Below are 23414 nucleotides of genomic sequence, written 5' to 3'. Positions count from 1 at the left end.
CAGAGTTATCTTTTTTACCATATAAATATAGAATTAAATAAACGAGACAAATATTGTCTGTATTTTCGTATATATGTCACATAATATATTTTTGATGAGAACGATAAATTTTCTACGTGGTCGAGCTCTGAGGTCGCGGGTTCGATCCCCGGTCGGGTCAATGTAAAAGTTCACATTTCTACTTTGTCTCGGGTCTGGGTGTTTGTGGTACCTTCGTTGTATCTGAATTCCATAAGCACAAGTGCTTTAGCAACTTACTTTGGGTTCAGAACAATGTATGTGATGTTGTCCGCATTTATTTATTTATTTTATTTTTGCCATAGGCTTCATTCCGTATGTTGTATGGTTTAAGAATTGATTATTACACTAGCTCGCTGCTGGTTGGGGTTTTGAGAATCTTATATTTTCTTTACCAGTGTCAGTGGTGTCTCAGAAGTATAATAATAATTATTATTATGAAAGTGCAAATAACTTTACAAAAATCACAAAACTTACTGGAAAAGTTAAAAACATCAAACAAGTGTTCGTGTTTTGATGATGGTGTAATATATTCTGAAGAGATATAGTTGTAAATATAGAAGAAGTTATGTTTCTACCAGAAACAAAATAATAATCAAAGAGCAGCAGGATACGAACAATCCCACGCGCAAACTTAGTATTTTAGGATGTTTGTTAATTTTAATGTTATCTTGTCACTGCAAAAACTGATAAATCGGTCAAAATCGATTATCCCGGCATTATATATAACTTAATTTTTTTGACAAAAATCGCTTAATGAATTTGGGCGTTGCTGAAAATGGACTTGAAAAGCGGTCTCCTCGTGCTCGCGCTTTTTGTGGGATGCTTCGGTGAGTGCGAAACTATTTCAACTATTATTAACGAACGAAACGAAGTCTTGCGAAGCAATAACTAAGAATTATCATTAGAAACAAAACTATTTTCGATAAATAACTTGACTTTTACAAAAGTGCCTGAGCTCATGAAATAGAATCTCTATTTCATGCATTTTGTCTCGTTTCATTATCAATAAACTAGCCACCATGGAAGAAATTTGAAAGGAGCTTTGGCCTATTGTACAAAAATAACACCTTACAATATAAAATGGTTTATTGGCTGGATGGAACTTTTGCTCATCCTTGTTTAAAATTGAGATATAGATACAAACGACATTCCTAATCTATAAATCTTAAAATTCCAGCTTTCCCAAAGCCCGAAGATGACATGTCTATATTCTTCGACCATGTTGACCGCGACGCCCGCATTGTCGGCGGCAGCCAGGCCGCTGACGGCAGCCACCCTCACATGGTAGCCATGACCACTGGCACTCTTATCAGCAGCTTCTTATGTGGAGGATCTGTGGTGGGACGTCGCACTGTATTAACAGCCGCCCATTGTGTTAACTCTGTATTCAGTTTCGGTTCTTTATCAAGGTAAGCTGTTTTTTATCATGATGATTATTTCCGCCAGTGCATTTATGAGTGTCATTGTCAATTTTTGACAATGACACTCACTACTGTATTTCTTGAAATTAATTTTCAAGAAATACGGTAATTTTATTAAAAAAAGCTTTTTAGCAAAATGTTCTAAAGATCCTTGCTACTTTGTAAAGTTTCTCATCCGCGTCTTCTACAAAAAAGGGACTCAATCAAAATACATTGTTGATGATACGATTAGTCTAAAATCTGAGGAGCTATGTTGGATAAATTGATAAAACTTTTCTAACACTTAAATTAAACGTTACCGTTATATATTTTCTTCAGCTCTCTCCGCGTCACGGTCGGCACAAACCGTTGGAACAGCGGCGGGCAGACCTACAGGCTGAGCCGTAACGTCACCCACCCTAACTTCGTGAGCGCGACCCTCAGGAACGACATCAGTCTTCTCATCACCACCGCTGACATCGCCACCAACAACCGCGTGCAAGTTGTACCTCTCTCTTACGACTTTGTCGGCGAAGGCGTTAGGACTAGAGTAGCTGGTTGGGGAAGGATAATTGTGAGTTGATATAATAAGTGTATACAATGCTGATACGACCGACAGCATGATAGTATGGTGTTACAGGGTTATCACAACAAACCCACTGTGCTGTCTGCGCCTAGGAGCTGCATTTGTGTGATCTACGATGGGTTTGGGCGTCTTTGCGCATGTGACTGAGACCCCTACAATATAATGATTAAATTCCATAAAGCGGGCCTCTAAAAATTCTTTGCCATTATGAAAAAAGAAAATGTTTTACTCTTTTGACTGGAAAAATTAAATCGAAGTTCCTAATTTAATTAATATTTGCATTCTAATCGATTATTCTTAATTTTCAGAGTGGCGGAGCATTATCAGCGTCTCTTTTGGAACTGGAAAAGTCCACAATCAACGGGGCTAGGTGCGTGTCCCTCGCTGCTCAGGCCGCCATCGACTTCAACCGTCCAGACGCACCTACCGTTGAACCTGAAAAGGAAGTCTGCACTTTCCACTCCGTGGGACATGGTACTTGCAACGTGAGTACTGATTACTTAATTGACTAGTATTGCTCTGATTTAAAGTCGAGTTCTAAGTCATCGGGAAGTGCCTCAAAATTGAGTTGTTGCAGTAATCCAACCGGAACGACACACAAAAAAACAAAACGTGAATGTATAAAAACGTGGGAAAAATTACTGATTCTCTTGTGACTATAAGTTTGTGTTATTTAAAAAGCTATTTATGATACTTACCTTCTGAGCCTCCATTAGTCTAAACCTCTTTTAACTACCTATATAGGTACATTTTGACGCCTGATTTCTCTTTCTCCTTCCAGGGTGACTCCGGCAGTGCTTTGATCAGGATCGACAGGCGTCAACAAATTGGTGTGGTCTCGTGGGGCTTCCCCTGCGCCCGCGGCGCCCCAGATATGTTCGTTAGGGTCAGTGCGTTCCGCGACTGGCTGAGGAACAATATTGTCTAAACTAGTTTTATGGACGAAGGCAATAATTATATGATTTATTGTTATGTGTTTTGTGTTCACGAATTTTTATTTTTAACAAATATAGATATTTTCGTAAATTTCTACATTTTTTTATTCCCTCTCTCGTAAGGATGGTCTTTGTTTGTTTTTGATTTCTACAATATTGTAATTAGGCTAACAGAAATGTCAAATTAAAAAAAAATGTATAAAAATACTTAAAATACATACATAGAGTACTTATGCCTCAAAGTAGTGGAGTATGTATCAAATTATCTAGAATCTAAATAAATACATTAAATGTAATCCATACATACAGAACTGTCTTTTGGAATTTTTTTTCAGTTTTCAAACAGCTTGTGTGTGGAAAATATGAACTGCATTGATTTTTACCAAGCCAGAACATTGCATGAGTGCATTCGGTATGATCCAGGACTCTGGTTGAGTCCGAAATTATTTCGGTGACCCGATAAACCTATCCGTTCCTCGTTTCTTGTAAACTCTTAAGGTACTTGGATTAATATAGAATAAAATAAACGAAAACATCATCTGCCAAAGCCGGATAAGTCATAATTACCAGCAACTTGTCATCATCAAATTTTAATGTTGTTATCAACTTATCTTAGATAACATTGGCTTTATTATAATTTCGGGAATCCCAACGCCTAATATTTCCGACGCCTAATCCTTTTCCAATTTAGGACTAGCTGGCTCGCTTTTTACCGTACACCCAAATTAAAACTAAATCAACATTCACACGTCTTCCAATAAATACATCGAATTGATAACAACAAAAACAATCAGATTTCATTATCAGTGATTATAGCTTATCTAAAAAACACGTTTTGTACTGAAAACTATGACGCACTACTACAATTAGGTAAAAGATTTAATGTGGTTGTATGAAAAACATAAACAAATGCCTTTAGTCACACGCAAATGTTTATGTCATTAGTTAAGTTTTGCCGACGCCTCAAAACCCTTAGAATGATAAGACCAGTTTTTAGACTTTGACCCTCGTTTCACTATAGTTTCTAAAGTAATAATTTACTGGCCACAATCATAATGTATACAAAATTAGTATGAAATCTTGTGTCAAACCCAGCTTCTAAAAAAGGAATACTCGGATATTTTTATTGGACTATCCACAAATGCCCATCATTATTTTGATTCGAGTAATAGGTACATATGTATGTCAATACCGTTTGAAAGCACGAAAACTTGCTCTAGTTGCAACAAGGCCTTCATAGTGAACAACTCCGGATGTCGTAGCATTCGACCTGCTATAGACCACACTCCTATAGAATTTTTGATGTGCAGTTTGCCCATATTCACTGATCACTGTTGAACTCGCTGCCACTAACTTAATATAATATTATTGATGACATCGGCTTTTTGGAAATCATTCGCCCTGGGTCGCTCGTGGAAATGTCACTTGCAGACTTCTGCACGTCAATTTATAATTCTAAGCTGTCGATAAAGTGGGCAAACGGCAGATCTTGGAAAACTTTTTGAGTTTGATTTTGAGATCTGATAAGTGATCTGTTACCCCTTTTTTATTACGCTGAGGATCCTCATGGGTACTCACTTCCTCGGTTGAAGCAAGTGGGTAGTGCTAGACTCATGCTGACTAAACTCGAACCACCGTGCAACATCTCCCGCGCTTTGGCCGGTGCGTGTTAAAATTTAGCAATTCATACCACAATGACCTCGGGAACGACGTGTTACAATACTTTCGGTCTTTAAAAAACAGTAGTTAGTAAAACGACTTAATCAATAAAAAGATTTCCTTCTTTGCCCAGAATTGGTCACCTAGTGCTCGACTATTTCCGAGTGGTCTATTACATTGTTATTAGTTGACTCAGGAAATACTCAATTAATTTATCAGATAAAATGGTCATTAACTTTTTTACCCGCATCAAGACTAGAATAAACAATTAGCATATTGCAGCCAAGCCATATTCTTAAGTGGAAATTCCTGAAATCGTTTCAATAAAACAATGAAACTTGCATCCTACCCAATTGATAACTTCAAGCACATTCACATCTTGGAGAAGTTCTGTAAAATTTCTCTTCAATCATTAACTTAAAATTTAGGGTCGTAAAGTCGACTTTCACTCGGTATTTTCAGATGCTGCATAGCTTTTGTGAAAGAAATAAATTGGCACAATCATCGTCCTTGACTCCAAAGCAGTAAAGTCGACTTTCATTTGGTCTTTTCTCGTATTAAGCAATCATTGTACCTAGTCATATTACTAGATAACACTCCTAGCTTAAAGTTATCATAAAATGTAAAATCCATTGCGTATTACAATAACTATTAGACTTAATCAGAGTTTTTATCTGATATGATATCCATATAGTAAATTAAATGATTTTGTTTGTCTTTTTGTATTTCTTTGTTTAAGTATCCGACGATTCAATGACGTAGTTTCTGATTTTAACTTTACGCTCTCTACATCTTGTCCGGTTGTGAAAACAAATAGAAAGCACTAAAGCTAAGCCATTTTTTCTGCATTTCAGTCTTAAAGTAAACTTTATCCTTGTGAAAAGCAGCTATTTTTCAGAGTGGAAAAGAAACGACTTTCCAAAGCACAAGAGTCAAAGCAGTATCGCGATAATGGTCCTATAAAGTATTTTTTAAGGTAAGGTAAAATAAGGAAAGGTTCTTAAAATAAGGTAGTCCTTATTTTCCATTGTATAATTTTCACAGGTTGTAACAGAGCACGAAAGAGCACTTTTTCACGAGCCCTGATAAACGTGGTTTAAACAAAGATCGGAATGAAAAAGAAGAACATTGAACGTTACTATTAAATTACTTGGATACATCAAATACATGTGTTCCGATTATTACCTTACTGATTGATATACCTTTTCTAAAGAATGTGCCGCCCCTCCCCCCCCCCCCCGGATATTGAAAGAACGCACTTCAGGAGCACTTCTCTCTTGACCATATCAACTACAAACCATTAATTACAATTATTATCAAAAATTTACGTCAGTACAAACAAATTCAGAACCGCAACAATTAATTACAAAAAACGTGTCTACTTTTACGATAATCCTAAACAATTTAATTAAACTTATCAGGGCACAATCAATCAGAGTTAAGGTGATTATTATTAATCTCGTCGTAGACATATATAAATATTTTTTTATTCATGTCACGTCAAATCGTTCTTGGGCGTTGGTAATCATGTACAAAGCCGGACTTCTGGTGTTCACCCTTTTGGTAGGCAGCCTTGGTAAGTACCATCCATAATATTTTTATTATCGTGATAATCGTCGTGAGCCGGACACATACTATAGTTTCGCTTATTTATCTGGATCGGTTGACTAGTGGATCATCGGTTCATTAGCTTATGATTAAATACTTCAGTCGGATCCGAAACTAGTAGGGCGGTCCCGATACATACGCGTGACTTAACGGTTCTTAAACAATGATTTTACTATTCTACTCTCTAGAGACTTGCCCACTTTGAAGCGATTGTTAGTTCTCAGGGTTTTAGAAGACTTAATCTTATTACTTTGAGTCTATGTAAGATAACAAACATGCCGACAAAATGTGTACAAAATTGTATGCCCCGACCGATTTCGACTAAAGCAGTATCAAGTGTCGTAACGCACCAGCCACCTGCTTGGGGCATATTATACTGCCCAAAGGTTTGCTCAAAAGACAGGAACACCCTCTGTTCTCTTACTCTCATACTCCGATGGCAATGCATTGTGGATTGGCGGATTGCAATCCAACACGACCGGACACAGGTCAAGCGCAGGATCAAATTTTTTACACGCCTTCTGAACCACGGAAGCAGTAATATTTATGTTTGAAACCCACTGAACATCATTCCAAGAGTGCCTTCCAATGAAAATCAAGAGAGTTGACTTGGCAGACCTGTGGTCTAACACTAGGCTATCACAGCTTAGATAATGATTAGGTATAATGAATTAAAGTTAGGAATTGGACGTTTATAACGCTCCTTTTTGAGAGAAATACGAAATATATCGGTAAACATAGATGTATATTAGTCCTTGGCACAGTCGCTAGCTTTGTTACACTGTCTTGGGACTTTTTTTATTACGATAGACGTATATTGACAGAACCTTGGCAAAAAATATTGAAAGATCCTATATCCCCATCATGTGTTGGTGCATCAAGAGGAAATATGGACTGGGACTCAAAATTTTTGAAATCATAGCCTCTTATACTACCATAATATTTAAGTTCAGCCACAATTTAAACAATAATACGATATCGTAGTAAATTATGAGTTTCAAAATTTTCTTGGCCAATCCACAATAAAGTAAATAAATAATTACTCAAGAACAAATAAAAATAATTACCCTTTATCGTCCGATAACATTGATCTGATAACTCAGAATCTAATTACGCCTAAAACGTCTATAGATTATTTAGTGACTCAAGACTCGCATGTGACTGATAAAACAAAAATATTTTTACATGAACAGGCTTCCTTACCATAGTACGAATAATTACGAGATCAGAAAATAGGGGGCCGACTTAATTTAATGAACCTACCTTTGCTATGGCACAAGCCTTTGTAGAAAAGTAACATTTCAAAAATTAATTCGTCATCATTTTATACGTATCTTTGACAGTCATTTTGGGTAGTAAGAAGCTGGAAAGCCTGAAAAACAATCTTGCAGTCTTTTTTTAAAATACTGGTACTTAACTGCATCCGTACAGACTGGAAGCCGTCCCCAAAATAATTGGATAAAGGATAGGATGACAATGATGATGATGACGAAGTCACGAGACATTAATCATTCATCTCTATGCATTCGAGTTATGTCTGTTAACATCAAAGATTGTTAGAATGTCACTTGGCCAAAGAGGCAGTAATCTATACATAGAATTACATCCACAGCTGTCCCAACGCCCGACAATGACGACAAGTCGCTCGACCAGTTCTTCTACGATGCTCCCGACTCCCGTATCGTGGGCGGTACTGAAGCCGCTGCTGGTAGCCACAAGCACATGGTTGCCATGACAACCGGTCTGCTGGTCAGGAGCTTCCTTTGCGGTGGTTCCCTCGTCACCCAACGCTCTGTCCTCACCGCCGCTCACTGCATCGCCGCCGTCTTCAGCTGGGGTTCCCTCTCAAGGTAAGGGTAGAAAATTTGTGATATCACTTGTTACAAAGACATTGTATACTGCGTATACTATAAGTGTTTCTTCTAGTGTAATGAATTCTATAATTCAGTAACGATTGTTGCTTGATCGTTGTTGTCGTTGTTCTGTTATCTTTTAAAAATAAACATTTTTATAAAACTCCCATAAAAAAAAACAAATTTAACTACCCCTGAGAGCCTGATTACCTATTTATATTCCAATAAATATAGAGAGCTTGAGACCGCCAAGACACGGGCGTCTTTACTCACCGTTACATTTACATTTCCAGCTCCCTCCGCGTCACCGTCGGCACCAACCGCTGGTCCACCGGCGGCCAGACATACTCGATTTCCCGCAACGTCACCCACCCCAACTACGTCTCCAACATCATCAAGAATGACATCGGTATCCTCATCACCTCGTCCAACATTGTCCTGAACAACCAGGTCCAGCCCGTGCCCCTCAACTTCAACTATGTTGGAGGTGGTGTGCCCGCCAGAGCCGCCGGTTGGGGCAGAATCAGGGTGAGCTAAAACTTCTACTACTATACGACTTTATCTTATCATTAGATACTTTTTTAATCCGAATGTAGAAATAATGCGGCACGTGACAATGCTATCAGAAATCAGATCTAAGATCGAGACGTACACGGTTAATACGACTTACGACAAAATAATCCGACCAGAAATGTACCTTTAATGTACTTGTACGATCGCACTTATCTTAATGATGGTACCTAATATCAACGATTGTCTTCTTTCAGGGTGGCGGTCCCATCTCGGCTACTCTCTTGGAGGTTCAGCTCAACACCGTTCAGGGTAACGCCTGCGTCTCGCAGGTGATCCAGGCCTCCCAGACCTTGAACGTCGCCGCTCCTCCCGTAGAACCCCACATCGAGCTCTGCACCTTCCGCGCCGAAGGATTCGGTACTTGCAACGTAAGTTTTATTATACTTTTGCTAACTATTAATTTCTTGGTAGAAGTTTAAGGCACTATTCATTTAAAATGAGCACACAGACCGTCACTATTGTCCAATGTTTATAGACATATTTAATACGGTAAAGTTTTACCGTTTAAAGTTGTGGGTGTTTAAAGTGTTGCAAACTATAACCGAATGTCTGCAAAAATACTCGAGTGGGAGATCAAATTAAAGCGCAATGAACTCGAATATTGATGGCTTATTCATTTTCTTGTTTTAGGGTGACTCCGGCAGTGCGTTGACCCGTGTTGACAACGGCCAGCAGATCGGTATCGTCTCGTGGGGCTTCCCCTGCGCACGCGGCGCCCCCGACATGTTCGTCAGAGTCAGTGCTTACCAATCCTGGATCAGCGCAAGCTTGGCTTACTAACAACCTAGAACCTGATTATTCGACTGTCTATAATTATTATTATTTAATTAAAAGAATATTATTTTAACTTTATTTTGTTGTATTTTTACTTGGCTTGTATCGCATTACAGCTCCTATGGCTTAGGTACATACCTTTAAAGCGTTAAGCTTGCAAGATTTCATGATAAACATAGGAGCCGATGAAATTAATGATAAATAGAGGCTTGAAAAAGCCATTGTAGAAAGCAAAACAGTTTAAACTCCCGTATGCGCTTGCACTTAAATTTAAAAGTAAGTTCCTATTACATAAAATGGGTGGTGTATTAAGATCAGAAACAAAACGTTTACTTTAAAAGAAAATGTAATTATTAAACATTTTTGAAGTATTTTAACTTCAAATGGGAGAGTGAATAGGCTCGTAACACAACGCGTTACTTCTTTATCTGTCTTCTTGACGACCTCCGTGGTCGAGTGGCGTACGCACCGGTTTCAAGGTGTCGCTAGCTCTGAGGTCCCGGGTTCGATCCCCGGTCGGGTCAATGTAAAAATTCACATTTCTACATTGTCTCGGGTCTGGGTGTTTGTGGTACCTTCGTTGTATCTGAATTCCATAACACAAGTGCTTTAGCAACTTACTTTGGGTTCAGAACAATGTATGTGATGTTGTCCGCATTTATTTATTTTATTTATTTATTTATTCTCTTTCTCTCATAAGCCATCAGTAGGCTGACAGACTCTTCCTCCACCCGTAAGCTACACGTCCGCCGAATGTCCCGAATTGCGCACAATTATTTGACATTAACACTAAACAGATCTTTCAACTTCACTAGAGTTTAAACAGAAAATAACAAAATCCTTACAACTTAGATCAGTATATCGCAGAGTACAATTTTTCAGTCTTCATATTTCGACATAATTGGGCACAAAAAGTGTTTGAACCCGCTAATCCTGACGTAGACATCTGGTGCACCATCAGCACAGTTGTAACCCCAGGACACGATGCCTACTTGTTTCCCGGTACTTACTATCACTAGAGCACTACCGGAATCTCCCTGGGAAAAAGAAAAATGATTTCAGAATGCTTGGCTGTCATTAAAATTTCTTCAAGTTGTTCAAGAGAGCGAAATAATGGCTATTGATGTATCTTTTTTGTTTACCTCTCGGCCATGTTGCAGACAACAGCAATTATCTCTTTAGTTTTTTTTTAGTCAAACACCCAACTATAATTGTGATTTTAAGTAGGTACTTACTATACACAAGCCATGCTTGTAGGAGTGAAATGTGCATATCTCGACATCCCTGTCTATCGGTAGGGCGATATCTCCTGCTACTGACTTCATCTGCTCCTGGCACTGCCTGTGACTAAGGGTATTCACGTACAAGAGTTGAAGGTCGTCTGGAGTCGGTGCTAAATTCTGAAAGTTATTAGTAAAATGTTAAGAATGGCAAAGCATTGTATGGTAAAAGAACAATTCCAATATTGGATAGTGCCTTAAAGGACATACATGATGCGAGGCTATTTTTCAAAAACGAGCCATTTTTTTCATTCTTAATCGGTAATAAGATCGAGCTACGCGAAAAAATAAAGTACTGCTTTTTTAATTTTGTTGATCCTGGGTTACGTATCGATTTTTTTAATGTTTATTTCAGTTGCTCTTTTACGTTTTTGCTTTTATTTTTGTATCAGGCGCCAGCAAACTTTCAAAGCAAGTAGACGTCTCAATTCCTTTTGTATAAAATTTATTTATTTATTTATTTATTTAATAATCACACTAATCTACCATTACAGGTTACTTAACCTAATGCGGTAGCTAGGACTTAACAAAGGTTTTTATTAAAGGGTATTTATGTGAACTAGAAAATAAATAAATTTAAGACACGATGCTTACTTACAACAACATTATCAACTTCATTCGGCCCAGTTGCACCCCAACCAGTAACGGAAGCCTTTTCGTTTCCGCCAACAAGTCCAAAATCCAAAGAAATAATGGCAACACGATCATTTAATTCGAACTTCTTCTTAACAATTACTACCCCAATATCATTCTTGATGTTCTTAGAGTCCCATTTAGGATGTATTATATAGTCCTTGACTTTTGCGACGGTTCCTCCTGAGTTCCATTTGTTGGAACCCACTAAGATGCGGAAAGACCTATAAGAACACATAGTGTATGATATTAATAATTTTGAAAACCATAGCAATTTAAAGAAGTATTCAAATCAATTCTGTTGAAATTGATTTGATTTTTGTCAACCAATCTCTGCCTCTAGCTTATGTGCAAAAGACAGGATGAGAAATTCTTTAGAGAAAGGCATTGGCAGCCAGAGAAGAACAGAGCATGAGCGAGCGATGACCACACAATGCCTTCGGGGCGAGTTGAACGCTCTGAAGTCTGAATTAGCGTTTCACCTTTCACCCCGTAAAAAATTGCCATCAACATGGGGTCTACATATGTATACTAGTCAGGATTGGAAAAAATCCATCACAAACGCATTAAAAAACGATTATCTAGACAAGCTATTTCGATCCTTTCGAATGTCTTCTTTTAATTGTTAATAACTTACGGAATCAACTCAGTGCCCACTAATAACGGCTCGATGCAGTGGGCAGCGGTCAGAACCAATCTCAAACCGATGATAGACCCTCCACACATAATTTGCTTGACTCGTTCTCCGAAGACCAATGCTGCCATATGGGGAGCGTATGCTTCTGGGGCTGTTACTCCCCCTATGATGAAGGGTGTGTCTTTCACAGGTGTTGGTACCCCTGAAAGTAATGTAGCTTAAAGTATATTTCGTTTTGATTGAACGATAGATTCAACTACTTAAACCATAGCTCTCGGGGTTCATAAGATAGGTAAAGTGTGATGACAGAGATTAGAAACTTGACAATGGGTTGCGAAAAACAGATAGACAGTGGCTCTTTTTAAAAACGGATATAATGTACCTATTCAGATAATTTTTAACAACCTGACCCCAATATAAAAATAAACAGGTAGTAAAACGAAGAAGCAATTACGAATAGTGACAAAAGATAATAATTTTGATATTTCGCCTCTGTTACATTTAAAGCTAGGAAAACTATCAAAAATCATACCGTTAACTTCCACAAATACTCCAAACACAAATAAAAATTTCCAAAACATGACAACTGGCTTTCTTCTTGAACATTTATTTTGAGAATGATATTAACCGAAAAACAAAATTTCTATTTATACAAACAATTCTTTTCTCGTCTATAATAGATAAACTTTACCCTTGAGAAAACTGTTTTCATATTTTTAGTACAATTACTAATTAAGACATAGGTAAACAAACTTAATCAGTCTGTTGATATTTTTGGTATCTTACTGTCATTGCAATCGCGACTCATAACAGCTATCTACGTAATTAAAGAAAATGAGGATTAAAACTTATTACTATGGATTAAAGAAATCTCAAAAAGATTTTTATTATTGCTGGCTTACTTAATTAAAGGATCTCGCAGCTAAGCTACAACTAAACAAATTGATCTATCACAGGTAAAGATACACTTGACACGGTCGGTTCGTGGATAGTTGACCGTTTTTCAGAAGGCACCTTAAATTGTAAGGTTAACGATTAACTACACGAGTTAAAAACTTTGAAGTGTCTTTATGAGATAAAAATCTATAAATAATTTCGTTTCACAAAACTGACATTGAACGCTCACCTAGCCAAGATAACTATTGTTACAATGATGGGTATCATATTATTTTAACCATGTAGAATCTAACTTTCATCAAATCTTGACAAGGTAGTTGATGGCAGAAATAAAACAACCTTGAACCCAATTAAAACATTTGCACCCGAATAAAGAGATCAATTTTACCTCTTTAACATACAAAGGCATAAACTGAAATTAATATTTAAAAGGACGACTTTCCCCATTGACATTCAGACTGATGAGTCCCCAAGGAATCTCAAAAACAAAGAAGCAAAATGTTCTTCATATTTTTACATAAAAATAGCTACCGACTAATGACTTGATGTCAGTTGGTCATTACAACATAAATGGATGGACAAATATATAAAACATGACGAATAAAAACATCATTCTATAGATTAGCGACCGAACTAATCTACGTTATAATTTGTAACCGATAATAATTAATTCAATGTTATTAATATAAACAATAACATTTACTTGCAGTGCATACCTATTTTTTCATGGTCTTCAAAATGTCTTTGACCTGCAATCTTGTTTAAAGCAAGTTTTATGATCTTATAATCCGCAAAGAACAGTCTGGCGACCTTATTAGGTTTAGTTTCAAAATATCGGTTTAGTTTAAGTAAAAGGTGGGAGTCAGGTACTGCCGCTAGTTACGACGAAGTATCAAACGACTTCTCTTTTCAATTACATTTTTCCTTCACAGACAAAGGGAACTTGGTTCCGTGTGTCAGTCAGTCTTAGCTGAGCTCTTCTTACTAAGCATTTATTTCATCCCCTCGTTTTTACATACATTTGTCTAAGCTTTTCCTCGCTTTGCCTTTGTCCATAGTGGTCGGTTTATTGCATTATTTTGGCACCGCGAAGAGTTCATGGCTAGCGTTTCAATATGTTTTATACGGTAGAAATAGACTGCCTTGCTTGCTGTTTGCTTTCTGCAGTTTTGAGCTTTCTTTCTATCTCGTTGAACATTTGGAAATATGGTCAATGTCCTGCGCGGCTACCTTGGTCTAGACATGCCTCTCGGTGATCTAACAAGAGAGAATTGGAAAGCGAATGGAAGCAGTCAAATGCATCGGTATAATAACCGACACGATAAATAATGTGTCTTCCTTTCTCTGTATGGATAGCCGAGTGGTTGAGGTCACCACGGCAAAACCACTGTGCGTGTCGTGTCGCGGGTTTGATCCCCGCGTAGGACACGTATTTGTGTGATCCACAAATGCTTGATCTGAGATGGGTGTCATTGTGCATGTGATTTGTATGTTTGTAAAACCCCCCGCGACAAAAGGATTAAATTCCTTTGTGCGGGAGTCGTTTATTAAAAAAAAAACTAGAATGTACCGGAAGCTGATCTCTAAACTACAGTCATTACTATATTTAGGGACCAGACCGTGCCCCTGATATCAGTAGACATAATACCAGTTTCGGCTTGTATTTTTTTACAATAACACAATGAGCAATTAAACTTATTTCGATCCTAGCAGTAAATCATCAATTTATTAATCTTCTTATCACTTTCTCAATAAAAAGTTTCTATCAAACGTTGTTAATACCTATAATTAATGAAATGTATACGTCGACGTCAAAATAAATCCTTGGTTTAATTATTATCATCAGGGGATTTCTGAATGATATACAAAAACCATTTTCTGTATAAATACCATATGTCTCATTATACCTGTATCAGTATATTTAAAATACATTTTTGACAAACAAGTTCATAACATTAAAAAATGCTCTTCAAATTCATATTTGGACTGCTTTTGGTTTTGATAAATTATGTCAAAGGTAAGTGGTTTTGTTTAATTCAGTTAAGTGAAATCTTATCAGCTAGTTACTTTCAGCTGTATGAAGTTTGATAAACCCAAGTTCGTATTTGAAAAAATATCTTGTAGAATTCTTAATATTCAAAGAACAGTTTTTATCATTAGTCAATACATTATTAAAAAAAAATAACATTCTTGTTCAAGACTCGAAAAAAACTGGCTTGCTGGCCTAATATCTATGTAGCATAAGTCGTAATATTCCGCTACACACTAGCTACAGTCTTTAACCTCACATTATAGTCAACTCCACTGAACTACTTTAACTAAACTCACAACATTTCCAGGGGTCCCTTTAAACCAGCAAACCGATAGCATCCAAGGACTCGTGACGCCCCACATAGTTGGGGGCATCAATGCCGACGAAGAGACCGCTCCCTATGCAGCCGCACTGGTGGCTGGTGAGGATATCACCATCCTGTTCTGTGGAGGTTCCATAGTGCGCCCGAACCTGATATTGACTGCTGCACATTGCATCACTGTCTTCGTGCTTAAGAATGGTGGATTACACGAGTAAGTAGCCAGGATTCAAAAATATAGGAATTTTCTTGTGAAATAATTCCTTTTGACTACATTTTGTGCGACGATTTTTAGGGATAACATCAGTAACATGAAAAATTCTGCCTCAAAAAATCTACAGATTATTTGAATCATTTTAATTTTAACACACATCCACCATAATAACTGTAATTCAATTTTATAACTGTCAATCTTCTTCTAGAACATTCCACGGAATCGTAGGGTCCAAGAGATGGAACCGGGGAGGTACGGAGGTACAGTTCAAGGACCACCACATTCACCCCCACTGGGACTCGTCCATCAACAAGAATGATATTGGCTTCCTCTCCCTTACTGAACCCTTGACCTTGGGGAGGAATATCAAGGTTGTAGCTCTGGACTTCTACTGGGTTGATGGGGATGAACCTAGCTTAGTCACCGGGTGGGGAAGGATTTCGGTAAGAATCTAATTTATAAACAAAAACATACAACAGATTTCAAATAATAAAACCGAACTTGATGACTTAAAAAAATATGTATCATCGAAATAGTTCATCGTAAGCCAAATCATTACCTAAACGAAAATTGCTGAGGTAGCAAAAATAAAATAAAAACAAAGTACAGATGTATTGAGAACCTTCTCCCTTTTGCAGTCGGTTGACAACCCTCAACTCAACAACAAACCCACTCCTATAAAGCAAATACTACGTAAATATTCCATAGATTTTCTCTACTCCGTGGTTAACAGATGGATGCTGGATACATTTCAGTGGTCTCGACAGCGATCACGGTCTTATTTTTCTCTCATGTCATTTTCCAGAACTGGGGTATGTCTCCATTCCACCTGCAGACCTTGGACGTGAGTACAGTGACCCCGCGGCAGTGCGTGGACCAGGTGAAGGTGGCCGCCAACCTTTGGGGCTGGACCTCTTCACACGTCGACCCCAGCATCGAGATCTGCACATTCCATTCTCTCGGCAAAGGACTGTGTCATGTGAGTAATATCGAATAATATAAAGCATCGATTATAGTAATGGAGAAGAGATATTTTTGTCACTTATGTGATGACGATGACGGGTATAATTATAGCGAGTGTAAAACCTGTTGATCCTGAAACAACTAAAAATGCGTTATGATATAGATGGTCCCGTCTACGGACCGACTCTCATCGTAGTTTAACTTGTGCTCGCTCATGTACAGTTCTAGTTTAACCAGAACTGCACTCATGTTAATAATTAATTAATTAATATTTTATTCCATTTCAGGGTGATTCAGGCAGTCCATTAATATCGAAGAAGTCGGGCAAACAGATTGGCATCGCTTCCTGGGCCTTCACTTGTGCCCAAGGCTACCCAGACATGTACGCCAGAATCAGTGGATTTAAAACCTATATACGCGAAATTATGAGCATGTACGAATGAATAGAAATACCTAATTAAAAAATGTTAAATAAGGTATACGTATATTGGCAACTCAACTCATCTTTAGATATTGTTTACAGCTTTCATTTGTGTGTCCCTGGATACTGTCACACAAATTAAAGCTTTAATAAATAAGTGTCAATTGCACGCCTGAAACGCCACGCGCACACATAAATTGATATATCTATGTTTATTGTGCCGGCGACTGCTTCAATGGTAATATTTTGACATTTAAAGCATTCTTACTTTGTTATTTTTTAGGTTTATTTTCGTAAATCCTAGCTATCGCTGACAGTTTGACCATTGTTTACTTGGTGGTATTAAATTATTTAATTGATAAGAATAAGAATAAGAATAAGAATCTTTATTTGCGTGAAACATGGTTTACAATATTGGTGGTAATATTAATAAATGGTTCAGCACATTCCGCCATAACATCGGCATGCAAATATTTTCTTAGGTTTAGGCCTAAGTACACTAAATTTCTAATTATAAATTGTATTAATTATATTCTATTTGAAATAATATATTTAAAATTCTTTAAAATTATAACATAAAAAATAACACTCTAAAATTATACATTACATCATTACACTCAAACAAAAACTAATACACACTAAGCAAAAAACCAAAACAAATAAAACGTAAAACAAACAATTAGGTACCTTTCAAAACATTTATTATTTGTGACTCATGAATTCTGAGATGATGTGAAAATAAGACAAATAAATTAAACAAAGTATGCGTTTTTTTTTAATTCTTACTCTTTATCGTTCGTAGTGACATCGTCGGTGCCATTCACCAATAGTTAAAATGAATTAAGAAAGTTTTCGTACAATTTGTGACCTAAAATTAATATTTTACGACTTCAAGGTAGCACCGCGATATTTTTTTTATTTCTTTGAGCAAATCACAAACATTTTAGTAGTATAGTGTATAGTAGGTACTTATTTGAGCTCTCCTCGTATTCATACCTATGTCAACAGACTTAAAAAAAAAACTATAAATCAGATTTAACACGGATTTGTTATGGATGCAAAACAACATATATTTTTGTACAACCAACATAGTGATATCAGTGAAATTGGTTGCAGTTGCGTGAATCCGAACGCAGCATCAGTCAAACGTCACAAAATATAAACTTGTTAATCGACTGGGGTATCTGTTCTTATTACAAAGGAATAAAGATTATTATCGAATAATCCGCACAAAGTCTTACGTTTGTAACAAAACCTAAACAATTTTTGTAAACAAACAAAACGTTTTCATCTTTACGTGTGATTCGAAATTCAAAAATTGATAATTACGAATTTTATCGTTGTTATTTTGTTTATCTCCAGAAAATAACGTGTTTGAAATTATTGTAACTACCTACAAAATGAGTAGAATTTGTAAAATAACAAAAAATGTGGGTAGATGTATATATTTTCGAATTACCGGCTTATTGTTTCTACCTCCGGCCAGCCTTTTTCTTAGCAGACACCAAAGCCGCACGAGGTAAGACCGTCATTTACTAATATCTTCATCAATTTCAAGTTTTATTTTCTTAATTTACCTTCATTTGATTTAAATTGATCAACAGACTATAGTTAACATGGATCGTGTTTGTTTTTTAAGATTCTCGTTACGAAAATGGAAGGAGAGGAGAGTAATTTGAATCAAGGTCCGTATCCGATACTGTTCATACCCAAAGTGTGCACACCGCTGGAGACCAACTGCGAGATGTCAGAAAACGTGTTCATACACTTGAATATCTCGTCACCAGACACGGAAGGTAACGAAGCCATTATATACAAAGGTTTTTGTAACGTGAAAGTCACAAAATCAAATGATATCAATATTACTTATGGTGCTACGGACAATGACTGCAAGGATGTCAGTATACCAGTGATCTTGGCCGAAGCAAACCAGATATCATTTCCTGCGTACAATGACTCCCAAGTCTGGATTGATCCTGCAAGAAGTCCATACGTATACAACCGCTGTGATTCTCCACCGCAAGAAGCATACACTATTCACGAGACCCGTGACAACCACATAACAATAGAACAGCATAATACGTACATAACTCAGAATGTGTACAATTATAATGAGACTGTGCGGTACTCTCCAGCCAGTGAAGAACACAAGACAGTCAAGAAGGGTCATACAGACAGTTATAACATGTACGAAGAGGATGAGTTTGAGTGCGGAGTGTTCTTGTCCCAGTTGTCCGAAGAGATTATAAATGAGAAAGAGATTAGGGACAGAGATGAGAGGAAATTTGTAGGACTGAAGACAGATAATGAAGCGTTGAAACAACTGATGTCATCTGATATACAGTCTGCGTCAAGGCAGCAGAAGACTATTTTGTTTTTAGGTCATGACGCAGAGTATGGGCAGACAATACAGAATATATCATTGAATGATCCAACGGTTGAGTGTCTTGGGAATAGTGATAGGGAGGTTGAGGTTACTGTTGGTAAGTGTTTTTTTTAATTATTTGATTTGTCATAAACTAAAAGAATATATATAATTATTCAGTTTAACTTTCATGCTTGCTATTATTATAGTCCATTTCAAGATTAATATTAACAAAAGAATACAAAATTAATTGGCTAAGTTTTTAGAAGAAGGTTTTGTTTAACAGTCATAAAAATACAGGGCCAGATAACAGTGGTTTATTATCTAGATATACTACTTAAGAACAATGTCCAAACTTTTTTATAAATTCTGTACTTTTTTTATTTTTGAACAAAGCTTCACAATGTATTACCAAAAAATATTTTGATCATATTACAAAAGTTATAATCAATTAAACTGCATCAGTATTGGTTTAGCTAATACAAAAAGAAAGCAAAACTTGTAACAGGCCTTTTTTGTGTTGTTTCATAACACCTACCAAATACAATTATTCACTTCTAAAAATATATGCAAAATAACAAAAACATAACTATTTATTACAGAAGACTCCAAGTCACTGCATCCACTGGCAAAAAGATATCAATGCAACAAATGTAAACAGATATTTGATCAGCTGGCCGAGTTTAAACAGCACATGGTGGGCAACCACCGGCTCTCAAACCTTTGCGACCTATCCGACGATGTCAGATTCATGTGTCAGGAGTGCGGGAAATATTTAAAGAACCAGGACAAATTTGAGAAACACTGCCTTGGTCACGGAGACCCAGACTTGGAATGTGACAAGTGCCATAAAGTCTTCGCATCCAAATTCACTCTACGCAATCACATGAAGATACACAGTCGCAGGTACTTGTGCAGCTACTGCGCAAAGTCATTTTCAACTCCGCACCAATTGTACACTCATGCAGAAAAATCACATTTCAGATTCATGTGTGATTTTTGTCCGTTTGTCTGTGATAATTATACGGAATTGAAGGCTCATAAGGACGAAGGTCATCAAAACAGTTCTGTGTCTTCGAAGGAGTCCAGTGTTTCTAAAAGTAATGACGATGTATTTGAGGATATTAGCAGTGATATGTCGTTGGCTGATGATGATAAGAGGAAGAGAGAGAGCCGGATTCAGTCTGCTGATTCGGTGATCGCGAAGGTCATGGCTAATCGGTTATTTCAAGAGCTGACTAAGAGCAAGAAGAATAGGAAGTGTAAAAAGGTATGTATGCTTTGTTATACATTATTTCAGTACAGAAATATTTGCTTATATTTTTTGCTTAGTCACTGTAGTAATCAAAGTGGTATAGCTACGTTTTCGTCCCTCGCTTAGGACAAACATTTCTGTGATTTAAGTCCGATTGTCTTTAAGCGTCGGATTTGAATATAAGTCAAACCCCCTTTAGTTTTAAAATTACATTCCTCAGTGCTTAAGATCTTAAGATCAAAATCAAGGTCACTTCAAGTTTGACAGACGATTTCAAGATGACGTCACTCGTTGCAACATCTAAATTAAATAATCCAGTTATTGATACACAACCTTGTCTATACATTAGAACATCATACAACAGTTGCTATTTACGTCCAAACCCAAACACGCGAGGAAAACCTGTTTTGTTTATGTTAACGTTACATTCTTATATTAGTTAATTTGCCTCACGAAAGTTACTATACGAGAATATTATATGCTAATGAATGGTCAGCAACGGAAATCGCGAAACTAAATCAGTTTTACAAACTGCAATAATTGTTAAGCGATTTCTACATTACTGATCTTTAGCAAGGGTTTATTACATTCCCGCTGTGACGCTTTTTTGTCCCGTAATCCAAAACCTAACGTATTAAATTGGTTTCTTCTAAATCTGACATTGTACATGAACTTTTGTTGATTATTGTACTGTGTTTTCCAGATTTGCGACGTATGCCGTAAGAAGTTTGATCGGATCAGTGATCTCAAGAGACATCTCATAGAGCACGTCATCCGCAGCACTCTGGCCAAGAACCCAACAGATAAGTATGGAGTCCTCACTATACGCTGCGAGATCTGCCAAGAAAAGGTATTCAGCAAAGTAGATAGATACAAAGCACACTTAAGGGAACACGCCAAATTAACCATCTACAAATGCACCTTCTGCGACAAATCCTTCAGCGATTCAAGCAACTTTTCCAAACACAAAAAAATCCACGGCTCTACCAATTTCTTCCAATGCGACATGTGTCAGAGGAAGTTTAACTCGAAGAAAATGATCACTCAGCATATGGAATACCATAAGAACCATGTGCCCATTCAGTGCCAATACTGCGAGAAAATCTTCCATTTCGAATCTATGTTGAATAAGCACATTAAATGCGCACATTCTAAGGAGAGCACCAGTAAATTCAAATGCAGGGTTTGCGAGAAATACTTCAAGAGTTTGAAGGAGAAATGGGACCATGAGTGGAATATCCATAACGTAAGGAAAGCGATCGTTGACTGTCTCGTCTGTGACTCCAGGTTCAGAAAGTATTCTGAATTGAAGAAACATTGTACGGAGGAACATGAGATCCTGATTCCTCCTAAAAAGTTTCTGCATTGGAAACGAAAAGAGGCGGCGTTGAAGTAGGTAGTGGGGCTGGACCTCCTTCCTATCATTAAGAGGTGTGGTATTAAAACGCTGTGCGCATTTCCACTACGTTTAAAAGTAAGCTGTAGTGAGTGTTAAGCAGTAATCAATACCTAAGATTATTGTATTAATGGGGATATACCCATTACTGAAAGTGTAGCGAAGTTCCCTTTTCAAACCGCCTTATTTTTAATTTCATATTTTTTATAGTTGTTAGAAGGATAAGTGACAGTTCTTTAAGAGCTCTAGTTTAAATATCATGAGATTTATTTATGGATTACTTTTTATGTAAATAGGTGTTGGAAGAAGTTATTGATTCGTTTGATCTCCAGTTTGCACAAGTACTGTTCTTTTTGTTAAAATTGTTGGGTACTTTGTAGGTCTTTATGATTGCATTCTCGTCAAGTTTGGTTTTGATTTTTTAGAATTAACTCATCAGATAATTAGCAGGGTATTCTCTGTGGATTTTTTTATGTATAACAGTATTTACCGTTCAAAATATACTTAAAAGTTATACTTTGGATAATGTCGAAAGAATTGATTTTTGCTCAAATTAAAGAAGATCAAGACTGGTTTACAAAAATAAATTGTTATTCATATTATTTAAATTAAGGTCAGGAATAGGATGAGATTAAGAAAATATACACAAATATTTGTAAAGACAAACAAATTGGCTTTCAAAGCCTCGTTTGTCAAAGTTTTTATTTATTTTTAAGTTATTTATTTACTGTTAATTTTTGAAAACTATATTTTCTGTTATTATTTATGGAAGATGCTTTAGTGTTTTTTTGAAAAATACTACGAACTAGAGTTTTGAATATATTAGCTGAGATAGTATTTTTTGGGGTATCAATTGATCTAAAATACATGTATATATTTTTTTATTTGAAAGATATAATTGAGTTTATAAAGTTCAGAGTGGGTGCGTATGAAGATGAAAAAATATTATCGTCAAAATGTATTTATTTTTAAAAACCATGTCTCCATATTTAGACAAAACTTTCGCTTTATATTTATTTCTCAAGTAAATCATGAAATCGAACTAATGTACATAAGTTTTCTTACCAAATTAATATGTTCGTACAAATATCAGGAAAGCTCATAACGTTTTTGTTAAAAGTTATTTAAATAAAAACATATATTTTATTTGCTGTTTTATTGGTAACAAGCTCTATTCAAGCATGTTAATGATGAGAAAAGGTCACATTATATTATGTTAAATAGGTACCTATACAAAAGTCTATCTGCAAGTTTATTCTGCAATTTTTCCATCATTTTTATTTCTGCCTATAGAGGTGACTGTTGTAAATAAAGTTTATTCTATTGTTCATGTGGTATTTAGTAAGATTAGAGTTAAGCTGAATAAATTAAAACATTCTGTCCTGTTACTACAATATGTTATCAGCTAACTCCTATGTATATATGTATAGGTAGTAGGCAAGTATGTACCTACTGAATACTTCTCTCTCGGATGTACACCTGATAAGCCTTATCACCGGCTAATGACTTCCTCTCAGCTAGTGGCAGTAATCACTTGCATCTGGGCGTGGTGATTACGCCTATCACCTCCCAGTCAACTGATAACTTGAAACG

General features: G+C 36.6%; 5 protein-coding genes across 6 annotated transcripts; 4 read left to right on the top strand and 1 right to left on the bottom strand.

Moving 5' to 3' along the window:
* The first annotated feature begins 742 nt into the window (after positions 1-742).
* LOC113503907 (chymotrypsin-2-like) lies at positions 743-2979 on the top strand. The gene is made up of 5 exons (XM_026886046.1): positions 743-848; positions 1199-1430; positions 1761-1995; positions 2316-2492; positions 2789-2979. The coding sequence occupies exons 1-5, from the start codon at positions 797-799 to the stop codon at positions 2933-2935; spliced, it is 843 nt and encodes a 280-aa protein (XP_026741847.1). The 5' UTR covers positions 743-796; the 3' UTR covers positions 2936-2979.
* Positions 2980-6071: 3092 nt separating this feature from the next.
* On the top strand, positions 6072-9460 carry LOC113503905 (chymotrypsin-1-like). The gene is made up of 5 exons (XM_026886044.1): positions 6072-6177; positions 7822-8059; positions 8356-8590; positions 8830-9003; positions 9266-9460. Exons 1-5 carry the CDS (start codon positions 6129-6131, stop codon positions 9413-9415), a joined length of 846 nt encoding a protein of 281 aa, XP_026741845.1. The 5' UTR covers positions 6072-6128; the 3' UTR covers positions 9416-9460.
* Positions 9461-10095: 635 nt separating this feature from the next.
* LOC113503911 (chymotrypsin-2-like) lies at positions 10096-12589 on the bottom strand. Its single transcript, XM_026886052.1, has 5 exons — positions 12492-12589; positions 11960-12161; positions 11288-11546; positions 10645-10809; positions 10096-10446 (listed from the first exon to the last, which is right to left on the bottom strand). The coding sequence occupies exons 1-5, from the start codon at positions 12538-12540 to the stop codon at positions 10288-10290; spliced, it is 834 nt and encodes a 277-aa protein (XP_026741853.1). The 5' UTR covers positions 12541-12589; the 3' UTR covers positions 10096-10287.
* A 2176-nt stretch (positions 12590-14765) lies between these two features.
* LOC113503906 (chymotrypsin-2-like) lies at positions 14766-17278 on the top strand. Its single transcript, XM_026886045.1, has 5 exons — positions 14766-14873; positions 15196-15421; positions 15630-15864; positions 16227-16400; positions 16672-17278. Exons 1-5 carry the CDS (start codon positions 14819-14821, stop codon positions 16825-16827), a joined length of 846 nt encoding a protein of 281 aa, XP_026741846.1. The 5' UTR covers positions 14766-14818; the 3' UTR covers positions 16828-17278.
* A 908-nt stretch (positions 17279-18186) lies between these two features.
* LOC113503988 (PR domain zinc finger protein 5-like) lies at positions 18187-22967 on the top strand. 2 transcript variants are annotated; one of them, XM_026886141.1, is made up of 5 exons: positions 18187-18324; positions 18445-19288; positions 19773-20076; positions 20155-20440; positions 21129-22967. In XM_026886141.1, the coding sequence occupies exons 2-5, from the start codon at positions 18460-18462 to the stop codon at positions 21819-21821; spliced, it is 2112 nt and encodes a 703-aa protein (XP_026741942.1). In that variant the 5' UTR covers positions 18187-18324; positions 18445-18459; the 3' UTR covers positions 21822-22967. The 2 variants fall into 2 exon arrangements, with proteins under 2 accessions (XP_026741942.1, XP_026741941.1); XM_026886140.1 differs by having other exon boundaries at positions 19773-20440.
* The last annotated feature ends 447 nt before the right edge of the window (positions 22968-23414 follow it).

This window comes from Trichoplusia ni, chromosome 20 (genome assembly GCF_003590095.1).
Source record: "Trichoplusia ni isolate ovarian cell line Hi5 chromosome 20, tn1, whole genome shotgun sequence".
NCBI classification, from domain to species: Eukaryota; Metazoa; Arthropoda; class Insecta; order Lepidoptera; family Noctuidae; genus Trichoplusia; species Trichoplusia ni.
The sequence above is the reverse complement of the archived record's forward strand: the minus strand, read 5'-3'. Positions and strand labels throughout refer to the sequence as shown.

Bases quoted from the DNA above. Each gene is read 5' to 3' on its own strand.
- LOC113503988 (XM_026886140.1), top strand. From the start codon at position 18,460: ATGGAAGGAGAGGAGAGTAATTTGAATCAAGGTCCGTATCCGATACTG. The intron at 19,289-19,772 runs GTAAGTGTTTTT...TATTTATTACAG, and splicing joins GGAGGTTGAGGTTACTGTTG to AAGACTCCAAGTCACTGCAT. The intron at 20,441-21,128 runs GTATGTATGCTT...TGTGTTTTCCAG, and splicing joins AGAATAGGAAGTGTAAAAAG to ATTTGCGACGTATGCCGTAA.
- LOC113503907 (XM_026886046.1), top strand. From the start codon at position 797: ATGGACTTGAAAAGCGGTCTCCTCGTGCTCGCGCTTTTTGTGGGATGC. The intron at 849-1,198 runs GTGAGTGCGAAA...TTAAAATTCCAG, and splicing joins GCTTTTTGTGGGATGCTTCG to CTTTCCCAAAGCCCGAAGAT. The intron at 1,996-2,315 runs GTGAGTTGATAT...CTTAATTTTCAG, and splicing joins CTGGTTGGGGAAGGATAATT to AGTGGCGGAGCATTATCAGC.
- LOC113503905 (XM_026886044.1), top strand. From the start codon at position 6,129: ATGTACAAAGCCGGACTTCTGGTGTTCACCCTTTTGGTAGGCAGCCTT. The intron at 6,178-7,821 runs GTAAGTACCATC...TTACATCCACAG, and splicing joins CCTTTTGGTAGGCAGCCTTG to CTGTCCCAACGCCCGACAAT. The intron at 8,060-8,355 runs GTAAGGGTAGAA...TTACATTTCCAG, and splicing joins AGCTGGGGTTCCCTCTCAAG to CTCCCTCCGCGTCACCGTCG.
- LOC113503906 (XM_026886045.1), top strand. From the start codon at position 14,819: ATGCTCTTCAAATTCATATTTGGACTGCTTTTGGTTTTGATAAATTAT. The intron at 14,874-15,195 runs GTAAGTGGTTTT...CAACATTTCCAG, and splicing joins TTTGATAAATTATGTCAAAG to GGGTCCCTTTAAACCAGCAA. The intron at 15,865-16,226 runs GTAAGAATCTAA...GTCATTTTCCAG, and splicing joins CCGGGTGGGGAAGGATTTCG to AACTGGGGTATGTCTCCATT.
- LOC113503911 (XM_026886052.1), bottom strand. From the start codon at position 12,540: ATGTTTTGGAAATTTTTATTTGTGTTTGGAGTATTTGTGGAAGTTAAC. The intron at 11,547-11,959 runs GTAAGTTATTAA...GTGTTCTTATAG, and splicing joins GTGGGCACTGAGTTGATTCC to GTCTTTCCGCATCTTAGTGG. The intron at 10,447-10,644 runs GTAAGTACCTAC...TCTTTTTCCCAG, and splicing joins ACAAGCATGGCTTGTGTATA to GGAGATTCCGGTAGTGCTCT.